At 36.0% G+C, this 25690-nt stretch overlaps 4 protein-coding genes across 5 annotated transcripts in view; 3 read left to right on the plus strand and 1 right to left on the minus strand.

The window, feature by feature from the left end:
• LOC105186685 (somatostatin receptor type 2) overlaps window positions 1-25690 on the minus strand; it is a 161428-nt gene that overhangs the window by 71551 nt on the left and 64187 nt on the right. The window lies entirely within an intron of this gene.
• LOC105188855 (zinc finger protein 665) lies at window positions 9107-13202 on the plus strand. Of its 2 annotated transcripts, none has more exons than XM_011150529.3 (3): window positions 9107-9465; window positions 9553-11046; window positions 12509-13202. In XM_011150529.3, the coding sequence occupies exons 1-2, from the start codon at window positions 9382-9384 to the stop codon at window positions 10249-10251; spliced, it is 783 nt and encodes a 260-aa protein (XP_011148831.2). In that variant the 5' UTR covers window positions 9107-9381; the 3' UTR covers window positions 10252-11046; window positions 12509-13202. The 2 variants fall into 2 exon arrangements, with proteins under 2 accessions (XP_011148831.2, XP_011148830.2); XM_011150528.3 differs by lacking the exon at window positions 12509-13202 and adding an exon at window positions 11119-11382.
• On the plus strand, window positions 14838-18935 carry LOC105188856 (zinc finger protein 83). Its single transcript, XM_011150530.3, has 3 exons — window positions 14838-15237; window positions 15324-16799; window positions 18267-18935. Exons 1-2 carry the CDS (start codon window positions 15160-15162, stop codon window positions 16014-16016), a joined length of 771 nt encoding a protein of 256 aa, XP_011148832.1. The 5' UTR covers window positions 14838-15159; the 3' UTR covers window positions 16017-16799; window positions 18267-18935.
• Window positions 19475-22041, plus strand: LOC105188857 (zinc finger Y-chromosomal protein 2). Its single transcript, XM_011150534.2, has 2 exons — window positions 19475-20117; window positions 20205-22041. Exons 1-2 carry the CDS (start codon window positions 20034-20036, stop codon window positions 20589-20591), a joined length of 471 nt encoding a protein of 156 aa, XP_011148836.1. The 5' UTR covers window positions 19475-20033; the 3' UTR covers window positions 20592-22041.

The following is a 25690-nucleotide window of genomic DNA, read 5'->3' on the forward strand; positions in this document are numbered from 1 at the left end:
ATACAATTACTTGGGCGACGCCGAGGGAGAAAAAGATTTAATCGCGAGGAAGTATTATTAGAGACGTACTTGGCTATCGCCTCTCTTAATTTCCGACGCTTTACCTCGCTGATATACAAAAACGAGCGTCACAGACGCGCGATGTCTGGCATGTAATTTACTCGACGTTCATTTTTCGAGCGCCTACGCTCGAACACGCCGTAAACGCGCAGAGATACGGCGTAAAATTTATCGTGAGGATCGACCATGGTGCCGGGATAATTCGCGAGGATGAGAATTTCTCGTTAACGAGCTACAGCGTATGCTCGAAAAGTCGGCGGGCCTACGTAGCTCCAGCGCGTAATAACATATTCCTGACGTGAAAACCCGCTCGAAAAGATCGCTCGTCGAACCGAACCCGCGCACTGACCTTTCCGTCAGTTTCATCTCTCCGGAATATTATTTGCCCGATGGACCTGGCATTAAAAACAGGCCGGGTCATCGATTTTCCTCTTCTACCGATTCGTACGATTCGCGCTCCTGGATCCGTCAGCATCCTCGCAACCCTCCGGCGACTGCCGCTACTCCGCCTGACAGATAAGAAGTCGTCACAGGCAAAAGTGTTTCTCCACGTAACCGAATGTGTTCCATTCATCCACGCGAAAATAATGCATGTTATTCCCGAGGAATCGCCGATGTTCCATCAACCGTCGCCGTATGTTCGCGAACGGCACTGACGTCACTCGTCGATTGCGCGCAATTTTGTAAGATTATGCGAATTGAGAAATTCCGATACCGCGCATTACATCGTCCATCGCCCGCGGAGCTCTTTCGTTCAAGCGACGACGGATTGCTAATCAAGAAGTAGATCGGTGAGACGAGCACACATCATCGGTGATTCCAAGTCTCCTCGTTTGAAGCCGTGCTCGTCTCGCGCGCGTGCGCACGCGTGAAAGAAACGCGTCGCCGTCGCGGCGAAGCTGCAAACTGGAGTTTCAGTCGTCGGCCGCTCGTTGTATCATTTCCGATCCGTCGAACGTCGGCGAAGGAAACTTTCAATGCTTGCGGGCCATGTAGCCGGTAATACTTTCCGCCGACGCATTGTCGCGGTACAATGTGCTGCAGCGAGCAACTGATATTACAGAAGAGAGGAAGGGGAGGAAGCAACGAGAGCGACGGGATCGGAAAGAGAGAGGGAGAGAGAGAGGGATAGAGAAAAAGAAGGGGAGAGGGAGAGCGTGCGATGGTGCAGTCGGCGTTATTAACCCTTTGAGGTATAGTAATAAATATACTTACCACCTATTTATTCTCACATTTTCATGAAATATTTTATATTTGAGGGATTCTTGTCGGTTTTTTTGCGTTTTTTAGCTTTTTATATGATATGGGACTATACATGAAAGGTTGAAAAGTGTTTTACATAAGTTGTCCATTTATTATAAATAAACAAAGTGTGAAAAATACATTTTTACAGAAAAAAATCATTTTCCACGAACTATGAGTGAATTATCTGCTCAAAATCAAGATTTGGGAGTTTTTTGGGTAGCTGATTACGAATCTGAGGTCCAAATTCCAAAATTAATTTTCCAAGATGGCGGATTCAAGATGGCGGATCATAGAATTTTTATTAAATTAGGTAAAATTGTACTCTGATTAGTTTTTGGGGTCGCTAATTACGAATCTGAGGTCCAAATTCTAAAATTCATTTTCCAAGATGGCGGCTTCCAGATGGCGGGTCATAAAATGTACATAAAATTAGTTAAAATTGTACTCTGATTAGTTTTTGAGCTCGCTGATTACGAATCTGAGGTCCAAATTCTAAAATTTATTTTCCAAGATGGCAGATCATAAAATATTTATATGATTAGCTGAAATTGTACTTTGGTTAGCTTTCAAAGTCGTTGATTAGGAATCACCGATATCATCGAAATTATCGCGATTTTTCATATTTGTGGCCGCCATCTTGAATCCGCCATCTTGAATTTTGAAAATCTGAGAACGGATTCGTTATCAGCAATCTCAGAAACTCCCGTATATAAATTTTCATGTAATTCGAATTTTCTGAAAAATACGTGCTTCAAAGGGTTAATGGCGACGATAACAGCGGGATAACAAACACACGAACGGGAAAGTTGCTGGGCTTTCTGCCAATCGCCGATGCGACTATAAAATCTTATTAAAAGCAAACGCTTTTCATCCCGCTCGCTGTCTGCGTATATATACATGCCGGATAAAGTTATGTTTATTTCATAAACGCACGTTCGCGATCATCGCGATGGTAGGGAGGGGAGCCCGTGATCTAATCTTCGTTGTACCAACATCGGCCGAAATTTATCACCATATTTTCGTACAACACGATATAATTATTATACCGTGCGCTCCTTCCTCCCTCTCTCTCTCCCCCCTCCCTCTCGCGAATACTATTGTCTCGCTGCAGTGACTGAATGTTGGTTGTTGCAAATGTCGGTAAATAAAAAGTAACGCATAAAAAGTAACTCATCGACATTTTTCGTTAAATATTAGGTCTAACAGTTAATTCTCCCCGATGAAATTTACATAATTCAGAGCAAAACTTGAAACTGAAATATCTTCCGCACTTTTGCGGTTTTAAAATATCGACATTTAATTTTTCGAAATGACATACAGTTTGATGTACTTCAAATAATCAGCACGATGGCTATCAACAAAGAACGTATTCGACACGCCATGCATTTCGCATTTTATTTAAGCAGAAACGTTTTTGAAGCAGCCAAAATGATTTGTGCCGCTTATGAAAATGTTGTGACCGATCGCACGTGCGAAAGCTGGTTTAAACATTTTCGAAGTGGTGATTTTGATCTTCACAACCAACCACGCCCCGAAATTCGGTGAACCGAAATAGTTTGAAGACGAGTTACAAAATCTACTGAATGAAAATACGTCACAAACACAACAAGAACTTGTAGAAAAGTCGAGAATAAGCCAGAAACCTATTATTTACGATGACTTGACGCAGTTACATAGAGAAGATATATTCCGTGTCACCTCGAATCGTATAAAGTCTGTCGATATCGAAAGCAGTTTTGCGAAAGTTCTGGGAAAACAAGAGGTAAACAGGCTGTGGAATGGAATAGAGAAAGTATAAGAAGGGCGCGAGGAAACAATTTGTGCTTAATTTGTTTATAAGCAGTTTGTTTATACCTACACACACTCAACATACGCGCTGAATTATACATACGCTTAAACACGCATACGCGCATGACACACAATGTCCGCGCTTAGTAAACACCTTAAAGCGAACCTTTTTGTAGAATTATATTTTTAACTTTTCTTAAATTGCGGTTTTATTCCTGGACATATATCCGCAATAATTTTATATTTTATATATATTCTTACATACGCGCGCGTGCATGCGTATGTACACGTTTTTAAAGTAAGATAAAATTTTTGTAAACGAAGATATTTACGAGTATTTTGTCCAGTACTGCATATATGAATCTTTTTTGTAGTTTCCGAAATATTCGACTTTGAAGTATTGGAAAGTAAAAGTGAAGCTTAGAAGATATCCTTAATCTGCGATAAACACTAATATCTTTTTTATTGATTTATATCTTGTTAAATTTTTATTATAACCTTTCGGCTTACTAAATTCATGAGCTTATTACATATTAGAAATGAAAATATTGTAAAGATAAGTAAAGACCTCTGCGCGAGTTTAAGTTCTTTTGAATTCACTAAGAATTTAGTAAGATAAAAATTAATAAAAAAATATTAAAGTGTTTTTCGAAGAGAGATCTTCCACATTTCATTTCTACCTTCTAATATTTAAAATTCGAACATCTCGGAAATTACAAGCGAGCCCTATATAGATGCTATATAAAGATGCTATATAAAGATGCTATATAAGATGCTAGATAGTGCTAGATAGAATATAAAAAATTACTCGAATGGCTTTTAATCTTTACAGCATATTTAAAAATGAAAAATAAAAATCGGTGAGGTGTCTCACCTTTCATGCATATTTATAGACCAAATACCTCTAATGCCTTCTAATGTCCATTATAGCAGCACGCGATAAAGTTCTCGTGGGAAATCGATAACGTAACGCAATATAGCAAAATGACATCCTCTGGAAATCTTGAGGACACTCAAAACGAACATTGCATTGGATATCCAAATTTTATCTCAATATATACTTTGAATGTCCTGAAGAAAAAAAAATGATAACTGAATATTAGCAGTAGTAGCTTTTAAGACATCTAGAAGACATCCTGTCGGATGTCCTGAGGACTTTTACAAGATATGTTATGGATATTTCCAGATAAGCGTCTAAAGGAAAAAGAAAAAAACATAATGCATTGAATTTGCTGACTACAAATTATATCGAGTCCTTTCTATTTAAATTCTAAATATAACGAAAAAAGGCACTTGATTCTAAATCGAAATTGGCAAATTGAATACATTAATAGTTCAATTTCATTTCCAGAAATAAAAAATTTTTGAATCTCTTTAAATTTTAATCATTTAGAATTCTAAAATCTTTTGAATCTAAAAAAAGATCGAGCTATTAATGTATTCAATTTACTGAATCCATTTTAAGATCGAGTCGAATATTTTCTTTTCTTTATATTTATAATTTAAACGGAGAAGATAGAAAGTACACACATATCTCGACACAACTCGGAACCAGCAAATTCAGTAGGCTATATTTCTATTGTTTATCCTGGAGACATTTTTCAGCTGTCTGGGTTCTTATGTTATTTGAGACTAATGAATATGCAGTGGATATTTATGGGAAATTTGTTTTATTAAATACAATATTAAATATTCTGAAATTATTTCTAATGTTGCACTATAATTAATGAGGTTAAATATACACATAAAATTCTCATTTAAAATATTTACAATAATACAATTAAATATCCTGAAAATATCCCAGGATTATCCTAAATATTCTGAGATATCCTTTCAGGACATTTCTATGGTATATTCGGTGTTCAATATTGCCGAACTTCGCGGAACTATAGGCCAATTATCCAGACAGCGCAAAACATCCTCAGGATAATTCTCAATATATCTAGGATGTCCTGAGATATCTTCAGGATATTTTCATACCCTGAAAATCCATCCTAAACACTTTAATTCCGCGAATTTGAGCAATGGTGGATTTAACATTGGTTTTTTGTTCACATGTCGCTCGATGGCGCGATATGAACGCGATTAAAATTCTATCGCGATAACCATTCGTCTCCTTTGATTGTCGTTCAACAAAACACCACAGACACTTACTTAGACTTTAGTGGACGCTTCGTTGTAAAAATGCCGGAGACACTCTAACAACGATTTCGTTTCTGCGGTTAGCGAGATAACGCCCGTTCGTTCGAGCAGGCTAGACTATGAACAACGCATTCGTTCCAGGACGCAAGTAATCATGCGCAAATGATGATTGCTACGAGACTGAACGCGAGGTGTATATGTGCGACTAAATGGCGCCGTTAGTTATAGTTAGCGTCAATGTTATCTGATAACTGCGTAAATCTGATTTTCGGACGATGCAAATTAACACATTTTGACACGCGATGTGCAGCCTCATAAAGCGGCATTGACCAGCGCGGTTAATACTAATTGTTCGTTACCGCCAAACGAGAAGACGCATCTCTCTTTAGAAACGATCAACGTTTCCATCTATTGATTTTAACTTGGTCAGCGTTATCCGCAATAACGCGAGAACAAGAAGGGAGATAGGATCGAAAACGGAAAGAAAAAAAGAAGGAACTCGATGATCCATCGAATGAGAAAAATGTACGAGAATAGAAGAGAACTCGGTTGGTAAGGGAGGCAACAGCCGCGCGTGCGATGCACGTTAAATCCCTGCGCTAATCTGTAAATTTTGTCGCTGCATGAACCACCGAATCACCGCTCGTAAGCCGTGGGAGTTACGCGAATGCCGTGCATACATCCGCTTGTACAATTGCACGTAATTTTCGCTAAGCGTCTGTTTTATCGCCTGGCAAAATTTCCGCCGGTACAAGTAAGCTCCTGCGGAACTTGAAAAGAAAAACGAAGTCTCGTTTGTGAGACATGTTCTTCACGAGTTGCTCTTTGCTATATTTCGGCTGCAACGGTGGCGCCAAGAATGAGCTTGGGTGAGTCCCACCTAAAAATACGCTGGCCTACCTTTTGGCCCATTTTGAAATTTTGGGAAATTTTAACATAATTATATAATTATATAATTATATTTTAACATAATATTATATTATATAATTATATTTTAACATAATTATATAATATAATTATTATGCTGTTCTATTCTGTCAAAGTTTCCAGTTCTTTTTATATGAAGTTATTTTTATAATTAAAATTGTACAATTAATTTTAAATTCTATATAACTTCATAGTTAATTACTCCCAGAGACAAAACACAACGGTTAAAAACATTAAAATAATGTAATGTTTCAAAAGATCTACTTACTGATATTATGAGTTTGATCTTGGGTAGCATCGCCAAGGTCAGGACAAGATCACCTTGAATTTTTTAAATGGCACTTCCAATTTTTTATCGCATATTCTTGTAGCCCTTCTTCAGACCTTTTCAAAGCACTATAATTTTTTCTACTTTGAGTAAACAGTTTCGAAGTTATCGAGCTTTTTATGATAAAATATCCAGCCAACCAAAGCAAGATCTTTACAAAAGCGTTTGAAAATAATGTTAATCTCTAAAAGAAAAAGTAAAGTCTAACGAATAAGCTAGGAAACAAAACGATTTATCCAATAAACAGAAATTTATATTAATTAATAACAAACTCAACAAATTAATAACAAAATCGATAATTCAATTAAAGAAAGAAAAAGCAGTAAAAAATATAATTTATCTGTTTCGTATGAAACAACGCGTATCGTGTACAAGTAATATATTCTACTTCAAGTCAAATTCATTGCAATTGATTTGAAATAATTCAAACGTGAATTTTAATGCTGTTATAAATTTAGTACTTTAGTATTACTTTAATATTACATGTATCTGAAATATAAGTCACGAAATTGCTCCAGCCGCTGGCTAGACTTCCTATCATAAAAAGCTCGATAACTTCGAAACGACTTACTCAAAGTAAAAAAGTTATAGTGCTTTGAAAAGGTCTGAAGAAGGGCTATAGGAATATGTAATAAAAATAGGGAGTCCCGTTTAAAAAATTCAAAATGACTTTGTCCTGACTTTGACGACGCCACCCAAGGTCAAACTCATAATGTTAGTAAATAGATCTTTTAAAACTCTATAATTTTTATTTGAAAAATTTTTTTCTAAAATGCTTAGCTTTTGTGATATTTCACTGTCCCGGTATGTTTTGTACACACTGTATAATAAATATGGCCCACCCATATGAATGCTGGCTCACCTGTGGCCCACCTGTGGCATGAATAGTTCTGGCGTCGCCTGTGTTAGGCTGGTACGTTTGGTAACGGCATGAGGCTAGAAAACGTTTAACGAAAATTTCCGGAAACACTGCGTGTACGAAGTACCGCGCACGAATACGGATTTATGCCTTTACGTTCGCGACAGAGCACGGTGCTCACATTTTCATTAGCAGCGAGCTTCGCCATAAGGACACCCGGTGGAGTGTTCGTCGAAGAAAGGGATTCCCGGTAAGCTCGGGCGCAGTGATGATGATCAAATCGCAGTTGAAAGCGTTGATTACCAAGGCGTTAATGCATCACGACTTTGCGCTCGTGCAAGCTGCAAACTCACCACATCGCGACAGCGCTGTACGTTTGCGGCTTTGCTAGCCGATGCGAGCACGCACGTAAACGTGCGTGCATCTTGCGGTTACGCGCCAAAGTGCGTGTGCGCCGGGGGGAAACTACGAAAATATTGCGTGTTACGGATTGGCACGCACGCGATTCTATTTTCACACTGCTCGTTTGCCGCCTGGTATAAAGGTGCGTTTATATTAAGCGAAAGAACAACGAAGAATGAATTCGGTAAATGTGTACGCCACAGCAACCTCCACGCGGTACACTTTGGGTAATGCTAATGTCGACGGTACTGTAAATTGAAGCTTCATAATTCGAGACGTACTTAACAAAAAATACTTTGTTACAGTGTTTTGTAAAGCTCTTGAAATACGTCACAAAAATATGCAAAAAAAGGAGGATGTTCCATTTGAAAAATTCAAGGTGACCTTGCTCTGACTTTATTGACTCTACCCAAGGTCAAACTGATGAGATCAGTATATAGATAATTTTAAACTCTAAAACTTTTGTTGGAAACCTTTTTCTCAAAAACTTTGTTTTATTGTTTTCGAAATATTTTAGTGTTTTCGGACTTTTTGAGAACCCTGTATATATGTAATAATTATTTTTTATAAACGAGCAATATAATATACAAAGTGTCCCAAAAGTTCTGAAACGAATAAATATCTTAAAAACAAAGCATTTTATAAAACAATATTTCATACAAAAATTGTAGAATTTCATGTGACACATTATGTAACAATATTAATACGACAAAATCGGCTTACGAAAAGTATTTTGAAAATTGGATTAAGCGCTAACATATGTATATAGTACAGAATAAGAACTATTTTGAAGACAAAATAAACTTACTTGAACAATTGAATATTTTGTGTTATATTGCCTGATTCCGGATACCTCTTGAGTAGAAAGTATATAACAATTGTCGAAAAGAATGGAGACTAAATAATTGATTAATAAAAATGTATTCTTTAAAATTTAACCAATTGAAGTTTATTTTTAAATCGAACACGAATTTCTGCAACAATCCAATATTAAAATATATAACAATAAATTTAAAATAAAAATACATAAATGAGTTATATTCCTTTTGAATATTCTATCTATCTGAGCAATGTAAATAGTTCGTTTTTTCAAACAAATTGCTCTTCGATGGTTCTGCGACCAGAAAGCGCTCGCTCAACAACTATGACGTACTTTGATTCTTATCATAACCGACCACCGCGCGTAAGTACGTGATTGGGACTCGCGACGGTTACTTCATGTGTTTCCTTCATGAAGAAAGTGTTCAAACTCTATTCGCAGTAGTCTTGACGTGACCTTTTCTGTTTGCCTGATATATCTCGCTTTCGGATATTGTCGATATCATGTGATACCAATAATTTCAAACAGTCGCTCGTCGAACACACAGAATACATATCGAAACGTGTCTCTTTCAGATATCAGGAATTAGTCAAAGAAAAGAAATAAAGTTTTGCGGTTACGCAGACAAATTACTGCACCAAGCAAATTGAAAAGAACAGAATCTCAATAAATAGTGAATCGATAAAGAGAAACCGGAACAGTCTTTAGAGGGCGGTCCATGCGACAAACGTTAAAAAAGGGAGCAGAATTGAAAAGTGTATAAGTGTATTTTATCAATGTAATATCTGCAAACAGAACTTCTGTCTGAAGATGGATATGACAAAGCGACATCTCGACGAGGTCGAACGTGGCATAGATAAATCCAGCAGTTACAACTATGAAAGCAGCGATTTGGTAACCTTGCAAAATTATATTATACGAAAGCACAAGGACATTTACACGTGTCCTTAGTAAGGCTGTAACTTTGTTTATAATTTGCAGGTTGATATGTCGCTGAAGAGCCACATACAACGTCTTCATCCTAACAAACAAGAAGGAACCAATATTACGCAGCCAGGACCGTCCTTGAAGAGTAATTTGTGCGGCAAACATTCCACCAAGGAGAGCGGTACTACAAATTACTTCAAAATTCCGAAACAATGCAAAATTTGCAAACAAAACTTTCACGACAAACATGAATTGAATGATCACTACGAGAAGGACCACAAACATCGCTTCCACAAATGTAAATATTGCAACCACAAAACCATATATAAGAGAAACTTAAAAACACACGAGGAAACACACATAAGAAATTCGACCAATAGCGGCGGCTACAAGTGTACTGAGCCCGGCTGTAACAAGATATATAAGAATAAGTATGCTATGAAATATCATATAATGATTAATTATTATAAAAATAAGATGAAAAGCAATAATGCGGGACCGGGACTGTCCTCAGAGAGTAATCTATACGGCGAACTTTTCAGCAGAACGAAAAATGAAAAGTACAAAGTTTCTGGACAATGCAGAATCTGTGGTCAAATTTTCCGTAATAAGAAAATATTAGTAAAACACTCAATGGAGGTTCACCAACGTTGTGTTCACATATGTCAAGAGGAAACATGTAATTACGAAACCAACTACATGCAAACCATGCAAAGGCATTTTACAATGAAGCACATGAATAATGAAAACTAAGTATGTAGTGAGACTGGCTGTAACTGGGTGAGAAAAGATCAGGAGTAGCTACGACAACACGTTCACCCTGACAAATAAAACAAGACGACGCATTCGACCCTGACAAATAAAAGAAAAGCAGTATTGAGGACCTAGGGCCGTCTTCAGAGAGCGGCATTTCAGAAGAAGACCCAGCATTGAAAAGCCCATAAATATGCCTCATAAATGCAAAATCTGCAACAGAATGTCTCCTTCTAAGCAACAGTTGGAAAAAATACTTCTTTACAAATAGATCTTTACAAACAATCCATATGCAACTGCAGCCATGGTTAACTACGTATTTAACAAGGAGAATAACTTGCAAAGACACATTGCACGAAATCACACGGACAATTATGACTAAGTGTGTACTGAGCCTGTCTATGGAAGTATAAATAGTAGGCGGATCTGAAGACGCACATACAATCGTCGTATCAACCAGAAGAAAAGCAAAAATAAGGACTTGGGGCAGTCTTCCGAGAACGACCATGCGGCAAACATTCCAAAAGAGGGAGCAGCATTGAAAAGCGCGTAAATGTGCCTCAACAGTGCAAAATCTGCAACTAATGTTTCGCTAGAAAGAGAGAGTTGAAACACCATCTCTAAAAGGATCACGGACATCGCATGTTCAACTGCAACGATTGCAATTACATATCTAACGAGAATAAGCATTTGAAATATCACGTTGCATGAAAGCACATGGACAATTATGACTACGTGCGTGAGGAGGAAAGCTGCTACAAGAAATTCAAACTCGAGGAGGAACTGAAGAAAGAGGTAAAATATGACCTTTCCAAAAACACCTACTAGTACCGAAAATATACTCAAGTAAACTCTAATTTTTTAAAGCGCGGAAAGCACAGGAACGTGCGGAGAAATCCAGAGATTCAATTTGTGGCAAGGCTATACTAACAAAGAAAGGGTCGGAATTGTTCCTCACGGATTTTGACGGGCTTTGAATATATTGCAGAGCAATGAGAACTATTACACATGTATTCTTTTTACCGGCGAATTTCAAACTTTAGAAGTGTGCGTGAAACAACCCCTAAAAAAAACCAATATTTTAATTTTTTGCGAATATCTTGTAAAATGCGAGGTATATGAAAAAATGTGCCGCACAAAAGTTTTACAGTATTTTATACTATTTGCACTTAATTTGATGATTTTGAAATTTCCAAAGATCGATAAATTAACAAAAGTAAAGGCACTATTGTAACAATATATTCTTGAGATAAAATAAAATAAAAAAGTCTAATTTTTCTCCATTTTTTCCTTCGAAAAATGATTAGCGAGATATCGTAAGTTAAAAAATGTTGAAAAAGTTATCAAGTTTTCCCTAAATATCTTAAAAAATATTAGGCAAATAAAAAAATGTTACAGACAAAAGTTGTTAAAATTAATTGGTAGAAAAAGAAGATATAATAAAAGATTAGGCTTTCTATTTAAAAAAATTAAGTTGACCTTTAATTGACCTAAATACACGTTTCAAAGTCAAACTGAGGACATCATTGTATGTCCCCCTTTTTAAACCATATAACTTTTATTTAAAACATTTCTTTCTCCAACGTTTTGTTTTTAAGATATTTTGCATTATGAACTTAAATTGTCCATACCTGTATACGCACGTTCATCTATCTAATATTTTGATTTCATGTAATAAGTTGCATATTGTATCATTAAAATTAATTCTTTTGCATATTGTATGTATGAGGAAATATAAGAGACAGTTATTGAGTACAGCACAACTGAAAAGAAATAACATCACATCTACCTACAGCGCAGCGCCTATAGCACGATGATATCATCTCGGTTTTCTAAAAATTAATCATGACCATATTGTATTACTATACATGGATGGAGTCGGCATCGAATGCTCTTTAATTTTTGACTTTATGAAATTTTTTAATTTTGCAAAATTAAGATAGGGGCGGGAGGTTGAAAATTTTCACACGTTTGAAAAATCTGAATATACCGTTGAAATAGTATAAAGTATAAAGTACTGTAAAACTTTTATAGGAAATATTTTTTCATATACCTCGTATTTTAGAAGATATTCGCAAAAAAAATGAAATGTTAGTTTTTTTAGGGGTTGTTTCACCCTCTAAACCTTAAGATACGCCAATAAAAAAATACGTGTCTAATATGCTGCTGCTCTTTGACATATTTGAAGCCCATCAAAATCGGTGAGGGACAGTTCCGTCATCTTCCTTGTAAATAAAGTTTATTTCATCATTTACAGATATATGCTGAGACGACGAATTGTTTGTCCTGTTTGCAATAAGATGTATAACAGCAGAAGAACTATACTGGAGCACTGTATACGTATATACATGGATAAGTTATACTACGGTAGAAAAAGCCTACATCTGCAAAGTCTACAACACGGGATTCATCTGGTGGCAGTCTTTACGTAGTTATGGAGAACAGACATTCTGATCTGGTTCCAATCGAATAAATGAGCAAATACTGGGAACATTTTTGCAAAATTTCTAAAAAAGCAAGAGACAAACAAGCTGTCGAGTCAAGTAGATAAAGTATACAAAGAACGCTAGGAAACAGTTTGTGCTCGATTTGTTCATACCCACATACACACATACACATATTCAACATATGCTCTAAACCACACATACGCTTAAACCCCCACACAAACATATACACACCCGCACACAATTTTCGCGCGTAGTAAATATCCCAAAGCAAATCTTTTTGTTCAAATATGTTTTTAGCACCTTTTAAATGGTAGTTTTATCCCTAGACATGTATTCGCAATAATTCTATATCTTCTATATATTCTTATATATAGTGTGTGTGAATATATACGCATGCATGTACATAAATGCTCCCCCCCAATTTGCTGTGTGAAATAATGAGGTAGTACATAAGGAAGAATTGGCGGACTATATGATGAATGTTGTGTATATTTTGCTTAGATGACCAGCTGATCATAATATAAAAATTTTATTTTTACGTAATAAGATAGACAAATTTTGTATTGTACGAGTGATGTTTTCAAAGTAAGATAAAATGTTCGTAAACGTGTATATTTGCATATTCCACTAAACATAAATTATAACAGTAATATTACATCAATGATGATTGCATTTAACGATGTAACAATATAAAAGAATGCAAATGTAATATAATACATCTTGCAAATTATAGTTACATCATTTATCAAGAAATTGTGACATTGATATAATTTTACTGTACTAGTTTGTTCTTTGACTACGATATAATCAAAAAAAATATATATGTAATATATATATTTTTTGGTAATATGCATATTGACTTTTATATGTACGTTTGCATTATATATACTGTTACTCAATAATATTATCAATTTAATATTGCTGGTAAACATGGCGTGATATAATAATAGCGTGATATATATAAGAATATGCAGATATATTATGCGTTTTTTACTATTATATTATATTATGTTAAATTATTTTATTAGTGACTTATATATTACCTTATTCATATAATGTTACTATAATTCGATACTTTAGTGCCCTAATTGCATATAACTGATGCGTCTATTTCATTATACATTTAGTCTTAGATGTAATAATAGATTGGACCTATATAATTACGTATATCGTTTTGGAAAATTAATTCTGTAAAAGAAAAAAGATAAATTTATTTAATTATTATATGGAATTTCTAGAGAATTTCTAGAGAAGTAAACACATTTTTACTTCCATCGTATTTGTGAAACAAGTTTTTTCTCCGTTAGGGATATATGTACGTATATAATTGTGTACACTTATACTAAGTGGTCGAGTAACATGAACTGTCGGGCACTTTACATTAATGTTGCATCTGCTCATTCAATAATCTAATTGTTATTGCAACGTATATATTTGTTATTGAGTAAGAATATATAACATGGTATTAGATTTTTATAATTTATTGAAAAATTAAGACCTATAATTTATTGGAAAATTAGGAATATCAGAAGCTTAATATAACGGTTGATGTATTAGGTTTGTTACTGGTGTTTATAAGGCAGGGATATCATTTATGTACTGTTTGTAATTCTCGCAAAAACTCAACAGTGTGTTAAACGTTTTTCTCCGCAAAAATCGATCTATCACTTGATTTGATCTATGACACATATCGTTAAATCCGTAATCCTTTGCGCAATGAATAGCGGATAAAAAATCTGTGTCGGTGTTTATGAGATTTTATATCCGAGCGGTACGTAGAGTCTAAACTCACTTATGATATGAGCATGCTTGTCGTTACTGTCCGAACCAGAGGTCAAATAAGAATATATCAAAGAGTTATATTCTTTTTGAATATTTCCACCTACCTGAATGTAAACAACTCGTTTCGCAAATTATTCTCCGATGGTTCTGTGCCCAAAGAACGCATATTCGATAATCGCGTATAAATGTGAGTCTTATTATAACCGACCACCGCGTGTAAGTACGTGATTGGAACTCGCGACGGTTACTTCATGTGTTTCCCTCCATTCCATGAAGAAAGTGTTCAAACTCTATTCGCAGTCGTCTTGACGTGACCTTTACTGTTTGCTTGATATATCTCGCTTTCGAATATTGTCGATATCAAGTAAGTACCAATAATTTCAAACAGTCGTCCGTCGAACATATAGAGTACACATCAAAACTTGCTAGTTATCAGTTCTTTCAGGTATCAGTAATTAGTCGAACCACGAAGAAAAATAAAGCTGTGCGGTTACGCGGGCAAACTATTGCGGCAAGCAAATTGAAAAAGATCAGAATCTCAATTGGGAGAGAATGGACAGAGAGAAAACGGGACACTCACAAGGCGACAAACGTTAAAAAAGGGAGCAGCATTGAAAAGTGCATAAGTGTATTTTATCGACGTAATATCTGCAAACAGAACTTCTGTCTGAAAATAGATATGACAGAGCGACATCTCGGCAAGGTCGAACGTGGCACAAATACATCCAGCAGTTACAACTATGAAAGCAGCGATATGGTATCTTGCAAAATTACGTTATACGAAAGCGCAAGGACATTTCCACATGTCCTTGGTAAGGCTGTAACTTTGTATATAATTTGCAGGAAGATGTGATGGGCCAACTACGATATCTTCAATTTAACCAACAAGAAGGAAGCAATGTTATGCAGCCAGGACCGTCTTCCGAGAGTGATCCGTGCGGTGAACCTCCCACCAAGGGGAGCAACATTAACAAATACAACAAAATTCCAAAACAATGCGACAATTGCAAACAAATCTTTCGCAAAAAACCTGAGTTGATAGATCACTACGAGAAGATCCACCAACGTTGCATCCATAGATGTAAATATTGCAACTACGAAACCAACCGTAAAAGCGACTTAAAAAGACACGAGAAAACACACATAAGAAAACGTCCGATCAGTAGCGACTACGTGTGTACTGAACCCGGTTGTAACAAGAATTATAAGAATATTTATAGTTTGGAGTATCATATAATGACTTGTCACCATAAGAATAAGAAGGAAAGCAGTAATGCAGAGCCGGGACCGTCCTCAGAAAATAATCCATACGGCGAACTTCTCAGCACAAGGAAAATTGAAACGTACAAAGTTTCTAGACAATGCAGAATCTGTGGTCAAATTTTCCATAATAAGCATATGTTGATAGATCACTCAATGAATGTTCACCAACGTTACGTGCACATATGTGAAAAAGAAACATGCAATTATGAAACCAACAAACTGTACAGCATGCGAAGGCACTTTATAAGACAGCACATGGATAATAAAAACTAAGTATATAGTGAGACTGGCTGTAACTGGGTGAGAAAAGATCAGGAGTAGCTAATACAATACGTACGACGCGTTCACTCTGACGAAGAAAAGAAAAGCAATATTGAGGACTCAAGGCCGTCCTCAGAGAGCGACCTGTATGGCAAACATTTCAGAAGAAGCCCCAGCATTGAAGAGCCCATAAGTATGCCTCAGAAATGCAAAACCTGCAACGGAATCTCTGTTTCTAAGCAAAAGTGGAAAAAATACCTCCTAGCTCTCTACAAACAACCCAAATGCAACTGCAGCCATGGTTAATTACGTATTTAACAAATAGAATAACTTGCGAAGACATATTGTACGAAATCACACGGACAATTATGACTAAATGTGTACTGAGCCTGTCTATAACAGAATGTATAAATAATAGGCGGATCTGAAGAGACATATATACAACGTCCTATCAACCAGAAGAAAAGCAAAAGTGCGGACACGAGGCAGTCTTCTGAAAGCAATCCGTGGGGCAAACATTTCAAAACAGAGAGCAGCATTGAAAATCGCGTAAGTATGCCTCAATAGTGCAAAATCTGCAACTAATGTTTCGCTAGAAAGAGAGAGTTGAAACACCATCTCTAAAAGGATCACGGACATCGCATATTCAACTGCAACGATTGCAATTACATATCTAACGAGAAAGAACATTTGAAATATCACGTTGCATCAAAGCACATGGACAATTACTACTACGTGCGTAACAAGGAAGGCTGCTACAAGAAATTCAAACTCGAGCAAGAACTGGAGAAACAGGTAAAATATGACCTTTCCAAAGACACCTACTAGTACCGAAAATATGTTCAAGTAAACTCTAGTTTTTTAAAGCGCGGAAAGCACAGGAATGTGCGGAGAAATCTAGAAATTCAATTTGTGGCAAGGCTATACTAATAAAGAAAGAGTCGGAACTGTTTTGACCAATTTTGACGGGCTTTGAATATATTTTAGAATAATAAAAACTAGTACACATGTATTTTTTATCGGTGAATCTTAAAGTTTCAAGTTTTCAAGTTATCAAGTTTTCCCTAAATATCTAAAAAAATATTAGGCAAGTAAAAAAATGTTTCAAATAAAAGTTATTGAAATTAATTAGTAGAAAAAGAAAAAATAATAAAAAATTGGGCTTTCTACTTAAAAAAATTAAATTGACCTTTAACTGACCTAAAATATATGTTTCAAAGTCAAACCATTGGACCAAGGACACCATTGTAGCTTCCCCTTTAATCCATACAACTTTTATTTAAAACATTTCTTTCTCTAACGTTTCGTTTTTGAAATATTTTGCATTATGAACTTAAATGTTCCACCCTGTATATGCACGTTCTTCTATCTAATCTTTTTATTTCGTGTAATAAGTTGCATATTGTATCATTAAAATTAATTTTCTTGCATATTGTGTCCGAGCCACAAAGTTTGTGGCAACGTCCGTTGTTCGCGAGCCTTAGGCATCTGATGCTGATTTTGACAACTGAACGAAGATTGTCTGGACGACGGAAAATCGATAAGAAGAAAACAGCAACAGCTGACAGAGAGTTGCCGGCAAGCAGTCATCGAGGACAGATGCGAGAATTAGATCAGAGAATTATTCCTGTAAAAAGCTTGAGTGAGCTGTGCTGTGAATAGTAAAGTACTTCATATTTGTTACGCGAATGTTTTCATTTACTTGAGTGCAAGCGCGAGTGTGAGAGTGAGCGCAACAATATTGTATGTATGAGGAAATATGCATAAGAGACAGTTATTGAGTACAGTGCAACTGAAAGGAATAATACCACACCTATTTACAGCGCGGCGCCCATAATACAATGATATCGTCTCGTTTTTCTGAAAATTAATCATGACCATATTGTATTATTATATATGGATAGATTCGGCATCAAATGCTCCTTAAATTTTGTCCTCATGAAATTTTTTAATTTTGCAAAATTAAAAAGATAGGGACTGGAGGTAGAAAATTTTGACACTTGAAAAATCCGAATATACCGTTGCAAATAGTATAAAGTACTGTAAAACTTTTATAGGAAATATTTTTTCATATACCTCGTACTTTAGAAGTTATTCGCAAAAAATTAAAATGTTAGTTTCTTTTAGGGGTTGTTTCATCTTCTGAATCTTGAGATAAAAAATACGTGTCTAATTTCTTGTTGCTCTACAACATATTCAAAGCCCATCAAAATCCGTGAAGAACCCTTTCCTTGTAAGTAAAGTTTATTTCATCATTTACAGATATATGCTGAAACGACAATTGTGTGTCCTGTCCGCAATAAGATGTATAATAGCAGAAGAATTATACTGGAGCACTGTATACGTATATACTTGGATAACTCTACATCTGCGAAGTTTACAGCACGGTATTCATCCAGCGGCAGTTTTTACACAGTTATATGGAGGAGAGACATTCTGATCCGGTTCCACTCGAATAAAATGAACAGATATCGAGAGCATTTTTGCAAAATTTCTAAAAAAGCAAAAGACAAACAAGCTGTCGAGTCGAGTGGAGAAAGTATACAAAGAACGCGAGGGAACAGTTTGTTTATACCCACATATACACGCTCAACATACGCTCTGAACCATATATACGCTTAAATGCGCACACAAACACACACACACACAATGTCTGCATGTAGTAAATATCCCAAAGCAAATCTTTTTATAGAAATATGTTTCTAGCTCCTTTTAAATGGTAGTTTTATCCCTGAACATGTATTCGCAATAATTTTATATCTTCTATATATTCTTATATACGCTAACGCGTGTGTGTATATGGATATATACGCATGCGTGCACATAAATGCTCGCCCCCAATTTACTGTGAGAAATAATAAGACAGTTCATAGGAAAAAATTGACGGATGACTATATAACGAATTGTGTATATTTTGTTTACGTGACGAGCTGAAGCGTGAGTAATATTAAAATTTTATTTTTATGTAAGAAGATAGACAAATTTTTATATTGTACAAGTGATGATTTTAAAATAAGATGAAATGTTTGTAAACGTGGATATTTACATAACACATCGATCAATAAGTCCCTGGACTAACTACTAAAACAACATTTGTTTGCCAAAATTCTTCTTTATTCATCAACATAGTTTCCTTCAAGAGCGATACATTCATTCCTACGCTTTCCTAACTTTTCTATGCCAGCCGTGTAGAACGATCTTTGGTTTCAAAATAGGCGTTAGCTTCGGCAATCACTTCTTCAAAAATGGAATCAACAAGCTTGTAAATCGTTGGAAAACAACTGTAGAAAAGAATGGAGACTATATAATTGATTAATAAAATTACATTCTTTAAAATATAACCAAATGAAGTGTATTTTTAAATCGAACACGAACTTATATAATTATCCAATACTAAAATATATAACAATAAATATAAAATAACAATACATAAATGAGTTATATTCCTTTTGAATATTCTGCCTATCTAAGCAATGTAAACAGTTCGTTTTTTCGAACAGATTGGTCTTCGATGGTTCTGCTACCAGAAAGCGCTCGACAACTATGACGTACTTTGATTCTTATCATAACCGATCACCGCGCATAAGTACGTGATTGGGCCTCGCAACGATTACTTTACGTGTCTTCTTCATGAAGAAAGTGTTCAAACTCTATTCACAGTCGTCTTGACGTGACCTTTTCTGTTTGCCTGATATATCTCGCTTTCGGATATTGTCGATATCATGTGAGTACCAATAATTTCAAACAGTCGCTCGTCGAACACACAGAATACATATCGAAACGTGTCTCTTTCAGATATCAGCAATTAGTCGAAGAAAAGAAATAAAGTTTTGCGGTTACGCAGACAAATTATTGCACCAAGCAAATTGAAAAGAACAGAATGTCAATTAATAGTGAATCGATAAAGAGAAACCGGAACAGTCTTTAGAAGGCGATCCGTGCGACAAACGTTAGAAAAAGGAAGAAACATTGAAAAGTATAAGTGTATTTTATCGACGTAATATCTGCAAACAAAACTTCTGTCTGAAGATGGATATGACAGATATCGACGAGATCTCTAGACTTAATAATACATATAAATGGAGCAATTGCAACTACCAAAGCAGCGATTTGGTAATCTTGTAAAATTACATTATATGAAAGCGCAAGAACGTTTACACGTGTCCTTAGTAAGGCTATAACTTTGTTTATAATTTGCAGGATGATATGCCACTGAAGAGCCGCATACAACGTCTTCAACCTAACAAACAAGAAAGAACCAATATTATGCAGCCAGGACCGTACTTGAAGAGTAATTTGTGCGGCAAACATTCCACCAAGGAGAGCAGCACTAAAAAGTACTTCAAAATTCCGAAACAATGCAAAATTTGCAAACAATACTTTCGCGAAATACATGAGTTGTATGATCACTACGAGAAGGACCACAAATATCACTTCTACAAATGTAAATATTGCAACTACAAAACCAAATATAAGGCAAACTTAAAAAGACACGAGGAAGCACACATAAAGAAAAACCGAGGAACCGCAGCTACAAGTGTACTAAGCCCGGCTGTAACAAGATGTATAAAGATAAGTATACTTTGATGATTCACATGACATATAACCATAAAAATAAGAAGGAAAGCAATACTATGGAACCGGGACCGTCCTCAGTGAGTAATCTATACGGCAAACTTTTCAGCAGAACGAAAAATGAAAAGCACAAAGTTTCTAGACATTGCAGAATCTGTGGTCTAATTTTCCGTAATAAACATATGTTAATAGATCACTCAATGACGGTTCACCACCATTCCGTGTACATATGTGAAGAGAAAACATGCAATTACGAAACGAACGTACTGCGAGACATGCAAAGGCATTTTATAATAAAGCACATGAATAATAAAAATTAAGTATGTAGTGAGACTGGCTGTAACTGGGTGAGAAAAGATTAGGAGTAACTAAGACAATACGTACGATGCGTTCACTCTGACAAATAAAAGAAAAGCAGTATTGAGGACCCAAGGCTGTCCTCAGAGAGTGACCTGTACGGCAAACATTTCGGAAGAAGCCCCAGCATTGAGAAGCCCCTAAATATACCTCAGAAATGCAAAATCTGCAACGGAATGACTCTTTCTAAGCAAAAGTGGAAAAAATACCTCATAGATCTTTACAAACAATCCATCTGCAACTGCCGCTATGGTTAACTACGTATTTAACAAAGACAATAACTTGCGAAGACACAATGTACGAAATCACACGGACAATTATGACTAAAAGTGTACTGAGCCTGTCTGTAACATGAAGTATAAATAGTAGACGGATCTGAAGACACACATACAATCGTCCTGTCAATCAGAAGAAAAACAAAAGTGCGAACCCGTGGAAGTCTTTCGAGAACGACCCATGCGGCAAACATTCCAAAAGAGGGAGCAGCATTGAAAAGCGCGTAAATGTGCCTCAGCAGTGCAAAATTTGCAACCCAGGTTTCGATAGGAAGAGAGAGTTGACACATCATCTCTGAGAAGATCAAAGGATATCGCACATGCATCTGCAACGATTGCAATTACATATCTAACTAAATTAAACAACACTTGATACGTGACGTTGTATGAAAACACATTGGCAATTACGACCATGTGTGTAATAAGAATGGCTGCTAGAAGAAATTCAAACAGGAGCAGGAACGGAATAAGTAGATACAATATGATCAACATATATGCTCAATCATATATATATTAAACGAACACATACACACAATATCCGTGTATAGTAAATATCCCTTGTCGTATCTTTTTCTAAAATTATATTTTTAACCTTTTTTAAATTGTATTTTTATTCCTGGACATCTATTTGCACTAATTCTATATCTTCTATATATTCTTACATACGCGCGCTCGCGCGTATATCTGTGTATACCCGCATACATGCACACACATGCTCGCACCCAATTTGCTCTGAGGAATGTTAAGACCGGTACATAGGGAAGAATTCGAGAATGATTATATAACGAATGTAAACGTGACGTATGATGTTATAAACATATATTCTGCTTACATGGCGAATGTATCATAAAAATTTGAGTTTTATATAATAAGATAGAAAAATATTATATTATACGTGTGATATTTTTAAAGTAATATAAAATACTTGTACATGTTGATATTTACATACTCCGTACATATTCAGTAAATACAAATTATAATAGTGATATTACATCAATATTATAACATTGCATTTAACAATATACAGGGTGCACGATTTATCTGAAGACATTGAAATATCTCGAGAACTATGCATTGGATAAAAAAGAGTGGTTCATGAAAATTGTTAGTCTCGAAGGGGGACATCCAATGATACCAAACTCGACCTCCCACCCCACCCCCTGGGGGTGAGGGTTGGGGGCAACTTTGAAATCTTAAATAGAAGCCCCCATTTTTTATTGCAGATACGGATTCTACGCCACAAATTACGTAAATTTTGTCCGAAACTTTTTTTTTTATTCGTGATAGATGGCACTGTAATCGCAAAAAATTATATTTTCCGCAATTCTCCAGAAATGATCATTGGATTGAGAAATAAAAAATACCTGTTCAATATTTTTAAAGAACATAATAAAAGTTATTCCCCCCCCCATCCTCTCGGGGTAGGGTGGGTGGTAACGTTCAAATCTCAAATTGGAACCCGAATCGAAGAGAGAACTGCTCGACGCGCCACTGTGGGTGTATGGCGAACTATGGCTTATTATAAAAGGCAGTGCAATGCTATCTATCACGAATGAAAAAAATTGTTTCAATAAAAATTTCACGTACAATCTAATTCTGCAATGAAAAATGTGGGTCCCCATTCAGTCTTAGATATAATAGTATTAATTTAACCGTATATAATTACATATATCTAGAAAAATTAATTTTGTTAAAAAAGATAGCATAGATTTATAAAATTATAATAAAGAATTTCCACAAAAGGTGGCGCATATTTGTTTTCATCGTATTTATATAACAGCATTCTACCAGTTATGGATATATATAATTATGCATACTGATATCAAATGGTAGTTTAACAGAAACGTTACATTAATATTGCAACATGTTATATTACCATTGAGTAAAAATATATAACGTGACACTTTATTGAATGGAAAATTAAGAGTTTGTTTTAATATTACTATTGGCTTATCAGATTTGTAATGATGTTTATTAGATAGAAAGAAAATTTATATCTAATAATTTTCAAGTTTTCAACCATGACATCTCTTTCTTTCTTTTTGCATCGTGTTTCTAAAGGTAATCATCTTGCTGCGGATTTTCATATCGTGTTTTAGGCTGAGATTTCAATAAATCTACATTTTAATATATTCTTGTTATATTTATTAATTCCGCGTGTTTATGATAAAAGTTGCATATATATGAAATTTGTTAAATATACAGAACACTCCTTTTCATTCAATGCTCTGAAATTTCTCGTAACACATTCATCACCATTTTTAGGCCTCCTCTATAATATGTCGTTCCTTGGAATCGAATATCCGACGTATGCGCATTATATTGTTAGCTATCGTATAAAAAGGTCACAAGCCTGCTGCCGGTATTAGAACGAGGAATGAGCATATAGTATCAATATTCGTCTCATATCGAATATTCTTGCGTTGTTTTATTTCTATTTCCGTAAACATTGGTTAATAAAGTGATATCACACAGAAATGTAGGTGTAGACAAGGAGTCGAAATGTAGCATTGTCGAAAAATAATATTTACTGCGTTTCGTCAGCAAAATTCGCAGTTTAAATTACAAAAGTTGCGTTCCGCGACGCAGTTCCGAGATACCAGGGAATGTCAATGTAAAGTGCATACGTTGAAAGCATTCGTGAAAATCTCACGCCTCACTTCGCGCTTACAATGCTGATGTGATTTTGTGTGAAGCGAAACGACACTACGAAAAACGCATTAGTGAGGTGTCTAGCGTACTTCGATAAAACGCACGGTGACTTTCGGGACACTGTGTACTATATCACACGATTTTAGTTGCTGATTTTGCTGCGAGGAAGTGGCGAACCGCCATTTTCGTGGATTAGAAGAAGGCACGCACGGGCACTTACGTTTCCAGCGTTTACGTTTTCCACAGCGCGCCAGGACGGAGAAAAATTTGTCGCGATTGTTAACTCATTAGCGTTCAGCGGAGTATATCGTGAACCCCACACGCTACTTGTCAGATATTATTTACTTTGCGCGTGCGAATACACGCGTAGCTTTACGCAGTCTTCGTACCCCGCAGACGCGCTGCCCGCTGGTACTTTATGCAAATCATAATTATGCAAATTCGAAATAGCGTGAAAACGCAAAACAGCAACAACAGAGCCTCTCGCTCTGGTGCGCAAGATGCGAAATAACGCGCGTCCCGAGAACACGCGGCAAAGGTTCGTTCGTTCCCCGTTCAAAAATGATCCCGGTTAATTAAGAAATGCTCTGAGGAATATTGTCGCGCTTTTAACCGTCTCCATTACGGCAGCTCGCTGTCGCCCGTTACTTCCGCGGCGCTATTAAAGTAACGAAACGCACAACGAGCAATTATTTCGGCGACAAGTTACTTTTAATTTCGCGCACGCTCGCACGGTTATTTCGCGAGCCGTGTCACCCCGTCGTATCGGCGTATTTTACAACTCCACACCGACGCCACACGCGGTACGGGAAATTGCATGCATTAGCTAAGATGCGGCCGTTACGGAAGCATCGCGGTGGAGCAGAAAATTACGGCTAACACTACTTTGTGAATATTATATAACGTGGTTGAACATTTCAGCGCGGGGAGTGCCCGGACGCGCTTAGATTACATTAGAAATTGAAGAAGCGAGCAGAGCGTCGATACGCGACGACCTAACGGATGCACTCGCGACGCTGGGTTTTTGCATACTGCGCGTGTGCGATTTAGCTTCGGGTATCGTATAATTATCGCCCGCACCGCGAGTATCGTGTGCACGCTCAAGATTCCTACCGATGCGTCGTCTCTCACTTGCTCGCGCTCCCGTTGTATTTTACCGAAACGAGCACGTTACATAATCGCATAGTGGGCCAAGTGCTGGAGAAAAATCTATTTTTGCACTTATTTCCAAATTTGTTTTGCGATATATTTTTGTTTTCTTTACTTCTTAACCCTTTTAGTGCCGAACGAAAGAATTGTGCCTAAGCGAAAAATACCGAACCAAGTTGATATAATTTAGTAAGGTTTGAGAAAAAAAGTATAAACATAAAAGTAAGAATAATATTTACCAAATTCAAAAGGAACATATTACGAAATAAAGGGAGAATAAATTAATGCCAAATGTATTTCAATATTTGTTGGAAATCGTACTAATAATGTTTATTCAAAATCATTAGGAAAATGGAAAAATCAGTTATTTCTTATAAACAGTATTTGCAACTAAGAAGAATCGTCGTTTGGTCATAGTTGAGTGTAGAACACAGTATAAAGCATAAATACTGCATCTTCAATTATTTGTAACAAGATTACTAATATCAAAACACAAAACTAAATGATAGTCCCATGATGCGCAGCAAGCATCAGGAGCATCGCGGAATATAACAGAAAGTTAAGCCCATAAACAATTTTTTCAATTCGTAGAACATCTCACACAGGACTTCTGAAGAGAAATTCAACCATTTATAATGTTTTATAAATTTATTTTAAAACAGAGTTCTCTCACGATAC

The sequence above is a fragment of the Harpegnathos saltator genome, unplaced genomic scaffold, assembly GCF_003227715.2.
Source record: "Harpegnathos saltator strain DR-91 unplaced genomic scaffold, Hsal_v8.6 scaffold677, whole genome shotgun sequence".
NCBI lineage: Eukaryota > Metazoa > Arthropoda > Insecta > Hymenoptera > Formicidae > Harpegnathos > Harpegnathos saltator.